Genomic DNA, 11,190 nt, shown 5'->3' with positions numbered 1-11,190 from the left:
ATCTCTAGAAGCCTAACTGCGGTTGCCAACCCGCTTGCCAAGCGTGGTAACTATTGGCAACTGTCCTTATAGGAGGCTTATGTTCAGCAGTGGATAGCTAACGGCTGAAATAATCTATATTATACGAACAGATTTGTGTTTTGGCTCAGTATGTGACATTAATAAGTGTAATATAGTCTCTGGATTCAGGATAGTGTTTTCTAGTCCCAAGCAAATACAGTAGGGGGAAAGGGATTGTTAGCAATGGAGTTTGACAGCCCCATTATTAGCAATATGCCTTATTAGGTCGACCTCCACGTGGTTCCCCCTGGAAATCATCGTGCACAATTCTTGTTGAATTCGTCACGATGGGCTAACTAACCTGATTCATACTCACCTATCATCCTTCATTGGTGCCCCGCCGGTGTATACCGATAGCGCGGGTAGGGTTACCATTCCATTATCATCCATTAAAAAAAAGTAAATACAGTATAACGTATAGATACTTCTAGACGATTAAGATAAATAGAAGAAACGATGATACGTCAACATACAATCATCAATAATACAAATGTGTTACTCGGTATCAAACCCATTACAACCATTGGAAGATAAGGTAGTGTGTTAAACCTCTATTAAGGTCGTAATTTATAAAGTGAGTAGCAAATTGTACTGGTCGTAAACAGAACAAAATACGATTCAAAAGTTTTTATTAGGAGCTAAATTAAGAAAACGAAAATAACGTATGAGAAATTTTGTGAAATATAAACATTTGGCAATACTGGTGTAAGTTGACTGACAAATCCACATTGACATAATGTCAGGCGGTCAATCATAATGTCAAATTAAATTCTAAGATTTGCTCGTGTTTACGTAAAACATTTTAAATTTTTTCCGATTTAAAAAAATATTTCAATCATCATGTTACGGCGTTTTTCAACTATTTTCATACAAAATCGGGGTATAAAACACCAAGTTAAATTAAAATGGGTTCGACCTCCTTATGTGCCAGCTTACAAACCTGAAAGATCTGGCGATCTAGAGAGCATGCCGGAGATTCCCCCGACTGCTCTAGGAAAGGACTACGCTCTAAGCGATGAAATAAAAGAGTAAGTACATGAATATGTACAAGCGAAACCCAAAATGAATATCTCATAAAAATAGAAATGAAAATAGGTTATACACTCATTTGCCTATATTACAATAATAAGCATAATAGTACTTTTTGAAGATTTATTATTTAAAATTGGGCCTTGATTTTAGGATAGTCATCTATTTAAATTATAGTGTCTAAAATCTATTTAAATTATTGTGTATAATGATATGAGTACATCAACAAGACCAAGATATGAACACTAATTTTGAAAATTTTAGACTAGAGTTTGTACATTTACATTATTCTGATTTAATTAAATAAAAAGTACAAAATAAATCTCGATATTTTGGTTTAACTAATCCTAATGGATTTATTTGAATTTGAAACTCATAAAATATTTCTCAATAAGCTCAGATAAATAATTTAAAAATGGAGATTATAGTTATTTTATCAGTATTGATTTATCATCAACAATTCTTGTTCCTGCTACTAATGTTGGTAGTTTTATGTATTATTACATGATTTATAGTATTGTTCATAATATACATATTTTTTGTATTCACAGTGCTCCAGAGGCAGTCAAAAAAATATTTTCTGTAGCTCATTTAGGCCAAAAAGAATACAATGCTTTGGTAACAAAAGAATTGATTGACAGAGTCAGAAGACACAATTATGATGAGAACACAGCTGAGACTAGAAGTAAGATTCTTTCTGATAGTTCAATATTTTGTAACTAGTTTTAAACCATATGACTGAGATATATTGATTCCAGGGATAAATAGTTTTCTATGTCCTTTTGCATCCAACCAAAGATGGATACAGGCTACTGATTGCAGACAATCAAAATTGGCCATACCTATGTTGAATCAACGACTATCAAAATGTTTATTACATTTAGATAGAAAAAACCTCAAAATAATGATAGGGACAATAACAGGCCATTGTCCATTAAACAAACATGTATACACAATAGGAGCCATAGATAGCCCTCTATGTTGAGGCTGTTTCGATGCCGAAGAAACAGCTGCTTATGTAATCCTGGAATGTGAGGCTGTGGCCCATTCACATTCACATTCTATGTCTTTTTGCATCCTAAATATTTTGTCTATACAAACTTTAATGAAAAATGGTCGGGTAGTTTAGGCCCCAAGTTTACATTTATAATATTATACATCTTGATTTATTAATGTTTAGTATATACATATAAAATAGATACAACCTTTATCAGTTGAGCTATTTGCTTATTAATAATTCTCAGTCTTATTAAATAAAATTGTTGAAAATATTATTAGTATTTGTTTTTGTGTTTATATGTTAAAAATTTATTTTGTGTTATTTCATAACATAAAATAGACATTCTTTCACATTCTATTTTTAACCCATGATCTTCTACTGCTGGGCAAAGACCACCTCAAACCAGTCCCTTTTAAATGTGTCTAGGTCATCACACCTTCACTTTCTGGGCCAGCCTTTGTGATGCTGTGTATTAGCAGGCATCCACTAAGTGGAGATCTCTGTCCACATATGGAAACCCATATAGCTAATATAACCTGTCAAATCACACTAATAAATCTTTCATAAAGGGCATAAATTTTAAATATATCTATTTCAGTTGCAAGGCTCACAGGACACATCAGATGTTTACAAGAAACAATGGAAAAATATCCAAAAAATGTGAAAGCAAAGGTAATATACATATATATAATACTATAAAGGTAATATACAATTTGTATGTTACATATAGCATATGTAACATACAAAAATGTTTTCTTTTTAATATACTAAAGATTTGCCCTTATCTCATTGACTTAATAATGATATTAGAGTTACCATCATCAGGATTAAAGGATATAATAATAATTGTTTCTTGTATTATAATTTACACGCAATAATTGTTTTTTTAACATTTCAGCAAACAGTGCAAGAACTGATTGATAAAAGGAAAAAATTACTTAAATATCTACGCCAATATGATTATAGAAAATTTGAATGGCTCTTAGAAAAACTCAACATTGAATACAAGGGCCACCCCGAGTATGTATTCAGAATTATACACATTTGTTTTTAACATTAATTACTGCAATTTCAAACTTCATAAAGTTCTCAAAGCTCAAAGAAAGAAATATCCTTTAAGCATTTCAAATTATTTACAAATTAATATAATTAGATAATTAGATAAAATCTAACAAAGCACAATTTCAAAATAGATTTTAGTATAATAAATTTGACATACATAATTGCAGAGATTGTATAATTTTTTTTTGTAACGTATAAATCCTTTGATTTCAGATCTTTCCATAAATTATCAAGAAAGGAGTCGCTAAGGAAGCTTACAGAGATGCACTGTGAGGATATTCGTAATAAGAAATTGTCAGATTACAGAAACTTATTAGAAAGTCAACAGGGTCCATTCCTGAAGTCAAAGCTAGAAGCCTTGAAGTTCATAAAGAATGAGCAGATAGAATTACAGCTTCCAGTAACTGTATCCGACCAAGATATCAAGAAAGTAGAGCAGCAGTTAGAAGAATGGACAATAAAAGATCAAATTAAGAAACAGGCTATGAAAAAGAAGAGAAATGTTCTAATGGATTTGGATTAATTTTATATATGTAATTATAATATAGTAAATATATATAAACTGGAAAGATTACTTTTATTTAAAAATTTGAAAAGTTCTATTATTTGTATGGATTAAGACAAGATATCTTCTCTGATTCGTCACCAGCACTGATTTTAATGATTTTGCAATAAACAGCTTTGGTATATGAATAAATATATAATCAAATTTAGTATATGAATAAATTCATATAACAAATTGAAGTAATTTTTATACGAATGAACCTTAAATGATAATGATATAAAACTTCAAATTAATTGTATAACATTTATTTTTAAGAATTACCTTTTTAAAATCAAATCTTAAAATCTAATAAAAAACATTGTCATAGTTATAAAAAGCGTAATGTCAAAATCAGTCAAATTTGGACGGATAATTTACATAAATACTGTTATAATATCTAATACAAATTGAAATATGAAAAAATTTGTAGCACTATATGAATAAGAACTAGGTAGAAGAGACACTTTTGGCAATTCGTCTTAATACCGCGTTCGCCTCTTGGCTGTCTTGAGAACTAAACTAAGAACAAGGGAAATTTTTGAAACTATAATTCCTTTCCTTTAATAAGTGCGGTCGTGTCACTCAGACTTCAGAGAACATGTTTAATCGTAATCTACAAGATGGCGCTTTGTTTTAATTTTACCATCTTATATTAATCTACGTTGATGATTAATATATATATATATATATATATTTAGTAGCCGTAAAAGATGTGCATAATTTCACAAAATTCAATTTAATATTTTTTATACACTATTTAGCCGCAGAATTGCGCGATATAGGATACATTTTGAAATGTGCTCAAGAACTGCATGATCTGGTTTCTTCATCAACCTTTCGGCATCGGATGTGGTTTGAGTCTCTACCCTTATATCGTAGACATACCATTTATAAGCATTTTGTTTTCCTTCATCACATTTATTGGTCTTTTAAAGACACACTAAGGTGTGAAATTCTCATCCTGCTTTTTTCTTCTGCTTCATATAATCTAACAATAGTCAATTTAAGGCAAATTTGAATAGGCTATTCGTGGGCCCGCAAGATTCATCATTGATCACATCATCACTTTCGATTAGATGACATTGTGATTAGTTGCGGAATCCTTTGACAGTAAAAAAATAATAATAATATTAGTTACTATTTATATATACTCTCTTTTAATTTAATTATTAATAATTTATTGCATTGACCGTAAGAACTCCATTGAAACTTATAAATGTTAAGTATCTTTGTTGACTTCTACCGTTAGTGGGTTGTCCTACTTTACGTTTGTTTATATAAGATTGCCATTTATGAATAATTTTTTCAATTTTTTTAATCTGATACAGATACATTTTTATTATTTATGTATGACAAAGCAATGTATAAAATGTGTCTAAACTGTGACAACCCATTGAGTGAGGCGAAGCGGGGTATGTTTTGTCGGCATCGGTGTACTCACAAAGTACACGAGTGTCACTTCTACGCAGATTTTTTATTCTTATGATATTATTTACGGAAGACAATTTTGTTCAATGTACATAATTAAATCTAAAGGCTAAGAAAGGCATTTTAAATTCTTAGTTTAATACAAATTGGAAATGTTCTGCATTAACATACAACATCATGGCAAAATAAATTTATTTTATATTTAAATAAGATTAAAGTTTAAAATATGTATCGTGACTACTATTTCACTATATTTTATTGCGTTTGCCACTCACTGTTTGCTATTTCCAGTAGCACAAATCAACACAGCAACTAATTAAACCATCATGATGTATTCATTTTTGTGACAGTTTAGTTATTAACTAGAGGAAGACATCATAAAGTCGTTTACATGGGTAAAGATGGAATAAATAAAAACATGCAGGCTTCTGTCTCATCTGAATGTTACAGAATAGCTATTTTGCATCCTGTGTTGTAGTTTAAAAGGAAGTTGAAATATGATCAATCACAAAAATATTTAATTATTAATAAATGTTTATAATTATTTATCATATAAGTCCATACAAGATACTTATGACCAGTAATTTTTTATGGCATTTTTGCTTCTTTTTGTGGCTTTATTAGATATCATGGTCTATTAGTCAAGATTTATTAGTCACAAGGGTCGACAACACAAGAGAGATGTCTCTAGTGTCGTAAGTAAGCGTTCATGAGCTGTGATGAGCGTTTACCATCATTTGGATCATATGCTTGTCATGTTTCGTTATTGTTTAAAAGGTTAGTCTATAATGAAATTATCAATGGGTTAATTTTCATGTTTTTCTATAGTTTCAAGTAAATGTAGGTCAGAGAGACGTGGTGTGGGGCGCACGTGCGTAAGCTGTCGGTATGAAACCAGAGCGCCGTGACTTTGGTGCATGGGCCCATAGCCAGCCTTCAACTGTCTGCTGTGTTAAGTCTGCATACACCCATTCGCCCCTTTTAACTGATAGATCATCTGGGGCTTGCGCCTGAAATACAATTTACTTGTAAATAAAAACACGCACGATGCACGATGTTGTTACGAATAAGAAATAAGATTGACGTAAAAAAGAAGTTTATTGTTTAGCTCTCTATTGTAATTAATATTTGATGAATAGAGAATCATTTTATGTCTAGTCGTAGTATTCAAGTTGTATAAAAGTAGATAAATACCTTATAATCATAAAGCATGACTAGCTCAGTTCCATGATACCGCCCGTCACTGTCTTGCTGCACTGTCGTGTTCAAACTGCTATTGGTTGTCAACATCGTATTATTGGGGTTTGATGCCGGCGGAGAATGTATTTGTTGCGTGTTGTCTTGTTGAGTTGCTATAATAGGATTGTAGACAGTGAATAAAACAATAATAATTATGCCAATTATAGCACTATACAATTTTTTTTTTTTATACAAGTTAGAATGGCAAACAAGCTAACTGCCCACCTGATGGAAAGTGGTAACCGTCGCCTATAGATATGAGCAGTACCATGGACAAAAGAGTATACTGTTTCGCCTATGATACCCCCCATGCGTTGCTATTCCTGAGGACTCAGGTGTTATTCCTCTGTACCCTGTAAATTCACGCCATATCCTACCCTTCAAACTGAAACACAGCCATGCAAACACAACTGCTTCATGGTTGAAACATGAATAGGACAGAAGCAATCGACTTTTGTACAAAGTCTCCCTCTCCATATTTACATATATTTATGCAGTAAATAAATAATACTATAAAATGAACATATAACTGGAATAGAATAAAAAGAAGTTTGTAGAATTAATTTAAATATGTATTAATGTCGAATATATATTTTGTCTTATTTTTAAAGGACCAATAAAAAAAAAACGATAAATAGATATTAAATATTGCTCTAGAACTAATCATAAGAGTTCTAGAGTCAGCTTTTGAATTCGAATTTTCACATAAAATTATATTTATTTTATATAATACTAACTTTGTACTACTGCAGGATAAACAAAACCAGATGGTATGAATCCTTCCTGGCCATCACTCCTCACTATCCAGTACCAATCTGGATCTTCTCTGTTGAGTACTGAAAAACAAGAAAATGATTAGTTGTAAATTTTTTAAGTGATTTGAGAATATTCTCCAGGCATTGAAGACTAGTTATTTATTAATAATACTAAATGCGGTATGGCATTTTCTCAACTTTAGCTAATATATTGCTTTATTTCAATGTGCAAGAATAAACTTTTTATAATATGGTTAATGATACTTATTATTGTAAATTTCTTATTAATTCTATTGTATAATTTTCTGAATAAATCTTGATTTCAGTAACATAAAAAATGGAATATTGTTTGGACTACAAAGAATTTTATTATAAAATGTAAAATTTTTATACATAAATACTAATGACATACCTGTAACAAATTCTCCCCTCTCAACATCTACATCATTTTCATCTCTTGCTGTGAATGTGTACAGCACTACATAGCGGCCAGATGGATCCTTACTAAATGGACATGCTTCACCTTCACTCCCTAGTTCTGAGTGACCATCATTTGTTGCTCCATCTGATACTGATAATCTATAGGAAATAATAGTACTTAAAATCATAAAAAAAAAGACTGAAAAATAATTTAATTATCTTATTTACAATTAAGTAATTCCAGTTTTATATAATAACACATTGTGTAATAGGACTTTAAAGGTGTGATCATAAATATACATCACAATATTTATTTATTTTGTCTGTTAATTCCTAAAGGGTTAGTCAGAGGAAATTTTCAAGTGTTGACATTGTGTTCACCATCTTTATATATAAAGGTTCTTATGTGACTTACACCTGCTTTATTTGTCCTCTGCAGAATCATATTGTTTATATTATTTGCAATACATTTTGAAACAGTAATTATGCACAAATAACATTTGGTTAATTTAGTGATAATTTAAAAACAATATTGATAATGTCCTAATATTTTATTATTGTAATTTTTTTAACTTAATTACTTACTGAGAAACATCTCTGTGTGCCATATCAGTGGGAGATCGACTTCTTGGCAGCTTTTTCTTCAAATCATGATGTTCACATGGAGCACAATATGAATGTGGAATGAAACCTTCTCTTCTCGACTCAGCAACTATGACATATACCCAATCATTTTCTCTGTATAATACATTAACAATTTGTCCTCGTTTTACCTGAAAAATATAGTTATCCCATAAAGTTTATAATTCTGTTAATGCTGGAGATTGTTGGCACTTGATGAAATTTGAAATTCATGTTTATTATTACACTGAGCATAACTGACTAACAAACATCATTACAAACTATAAAATGTATAATGTTAATAAGAGTATGTTATCATACAGTACAGAATATATTTGGGGCCTGTAGTGGGATAGTCATGAGTTGTGACCAGTACAGAAATAATTATTTGCACATAATTATACAATTTGATTCAAGATAGAAACCTATAGTAAGTATCAATATAAATTGAATGAATTTGCTACTCAACTATACCAGAGTCTTAGAGACTCAAGAAATATATATACTATCTAAGAACTAGTAGCAAATTAATGAAGATTGAAAACTAAATAAAGCAGATAGTATATCAGATCATTATTTAATTAAATATTAATATAAGCAAAATTAAAAAAGAAAAAATGCAACTAAATTAAACAAATTGAAAATTGATATACCTACCTCAAGTTCATCATCCACACAAGGTGCAAAGTCATGTAGTACCACCATTTTAGAGTCTGGACTGAGGCCATGTTCCTTTTCAATGCCCACTCGAACTAAAGTCTCAATACTGGCTGATCCTGTGATCCTCCCCATTCCAGGACTTAGTCCTGAATTTGGCCGAGACGGATCCTTATCTGAGTCACCACTATTAGCTAGAATTGACGAAAAAAAATATTGTCAATATTAGTTGTAAATTAGATGGATGTTGGTTGTAAACTTAGATGGGGTAGTCAGAGCCATTTGTTGACTACCTATTTTTGTTATAGTAAATGAAATACAATTGTTTTAGTTAAAAAAGATGCTTTGTGCATGAAAACTTATATTTTTCATAAATAACTTTATTAGTTTTTGATACTTTTTAGACACAATAAAATTTTGAATGCTATAATGATATGACAGATATGTGTATTAAGTACATATGAAAAGAATTACAAATATATAGCACATTATAATCAGTTTTTGTATTTGGTAAATCAATAAGTGAAAATGGATGAAATTTGTAAGTAAAATTATTTTTAATAGTTAATATAAATTATTTGAATAGCATTTGAATAGAATAAAACTACAACTGCTTTATTATTGTTATTGTATTTGAAGTTACTGTTTCGTTATTATGTATGACATTCATCAAGTGAAACAGGATCAACTAAGTAAGTATAATATTTATAATTAATTATGTAGAAAGTATGAGGTCAATGACTTAAGTTCTGGAAGATAAATCTTACTCACATTTCTTTTTCTTCCCCCTTCTAATTCGCACCGGACATAAGAATGCCATATTTAATACAATTTATATTATCACATTACTGCAATGAAATATATTTAAGCTTTATAATATTATTTATATTCTTTGGCCGATAAATGTTCTCTTTCACACGGTTTCTACCTGTCAAAAAGTTATCGAAGCAACTTTTTTATTGTTTTATACAAATGAACGTTTCGTTACTGCAGGTTAATTAAATAATACAAAAGATTCCGTATTTTGAGTCTTCGTCTTTTCTGTATGTCGATATAATACATGGCTTGGAAATATTGTATATCCATAGATATCTAAAATTAAAATATTATAGCAACTTAAGTTATCATATGTATATGGGTAAGATACTTTAGTAGTTTTTATTAATGGGTGAAAATGAAATGGAAACCCTGTCTGCGCACTTTGTAAACGCTGGTCCTCACTAACGTATACCGATAGCGCAGGCGGAGAAGCATCAATAAAGGATGATAGGTAAAAATCAAAACAAGTTTGTTAGCCCATTACGACGAACATTATAAAAATAATTACAATGGGTTCTAGAAGAATTCGCGTGAAGGTCGACCTGATAGGGTCTATAGCCAGCAGTGGGGCTTTAAGACCCCATTACTAACAATTTCTTTCCCCTCTACCTTAGTAATTATTAATCGTACCTATAAATAATTTTACATATGATATTATGAATCAAATCGTTGTTTATGTTATACGACTAGCGGCCCGCCCCAGATTCTCACGAGTGGACATTTTTACATTTTACATTTTTATCTGATTCTACCTATTTCATAGATGTGCCCGTCCCCACCTGGCCTCTCCTGCACCGCTACAATGCCTGGCTATCTAGCCACGCGGCCGACACGGCGCAGGCGACCGGTGGCGCCTTTTCTATATCTGACTTTTTAACATAATATCTTTCAAATGGAATATACCTAAGATTTGAAAATCTCAAAAAGTAATCTGTAGATATTGAAACAATTTTGAATACAAAATAATTTATTTGGATAAGGATAAATAAATAGGTATGAATAACATGTACAACGCGACAGCGTTATTTTTTCTATTTCTATGACTTATTAAATCCGTAATATTTATTGAATGGAATAGCTGATTTGAACAGTTAAAAAAATAATCTACATAAATTGATACAGTTTTGAAAACAATATGATTTATTTGGATAAGGATTTAAACAGAAGTATGAATAACATGGTGTAATTTTGGTCGGTATTTCTATCAACTTTTAAAATGTAAAAGGTGGTTATTGTGACATAACGATAATAGTTGGACATATAGTATCGTGAAGTTTTTTGTAGTTATTGATATTTTCTTCAATATTGTAGAACATATTTTTGTTCCATCACCAATAGTTTTCGCAGCGCACGTGACGAAACATATTTTATAGTATTTTTTTACACCTTGAGTTACGTTACTAAAATGTTATTAAGGATCCCTAATCTTTTCTAGCAATAAATATAGCCTATGTTACTCAGGGTGTATGTAGTTTTCATATGGTGAAAGAATTTTTGTAATCGGCAAAGTAGTCTTTGAGTTTATTTATTACAAACATACATACACAAAAATACAA

General features: G+C 30.6%; 2 protein-coding genes across 2 annotated transcripts; one reads left to right on the top strand and one right to left on the bottom strand.

Annotated features, from left to right (window-relative positions):
- The first annotated feature begins 792 nt into the window (after positions 1–792).
- Positions 793–3,725, top strand: LOC113515082 (28S ribosomal protein S15, mitochondrial). Its single transcript, XM_026899221.3, has 5 exons — positions 793–1,088; positions 1,641–1,774; positions 2,688–2,761; positions 2,988–3,109; positions 3,365–3,725. The coding sequence occupies exons 1-5, from the start codon at positions 901–903 to the stop codon at positions 3,672–3,674; spliced, it is 828 nt and encodes a 275-aa protein (XP_026755022.1). The 5' UTR covers positions 793–900; the 3' UTR covers positions 3,675–3,725.
- A 220-nt stretch (positions 3,726–3,945) lies between these two features.
- On the bottom strand, positions 3,946–9,773 carry LOC113515039 (SH3 domain-containing protein Dlish). Its single transcript, XM_026899167.3, has 7 exons — positions 9,587–9,773; positions 8,816–9,009; positions 8,123–8,310; positions 7,530–7,696; positions 7,100–7,198; positions 6,318–6,475; positions 3,946–6,133 (listed from the first exon to the last, which is right to left on the bottom strand). Exons 1-7 carry the CDS (start codon positions 9,633–9,635, stop codon positions 5,969–5,971), a joined length of 1,020 nt encoding a protein of 339 aa, XP_026754968.1. The 5' UTR covers positions 9,636–9,773; the 3' UTR covers positions 3,946–5,968.
- Positions 9,774–11,190: the final 1,417 nt, after the last annotated feature.

Source organism: Galleria mellonella, unplaced genomic scaffold, assembly GCF_026898425.1.
Source record: "Galleria mellonella isolate WM207_F2 unplaced genomic scaffold, CSIRO_AGI_GalMel_v1 utg312, whole genome shotgun sequence".
Classification (NCBI taxonomy): domain Eukaryota; kingdom Metazoa; phylum Arthropoda; class Insecta; order Lepidoptera; family Pyralidae; genus Galleria; species Galleria mellonella.
Note: the sequence above shows the minus strand (reverse complement) of the source record. Positions and strands in the feature narration are given on the sequence as shown.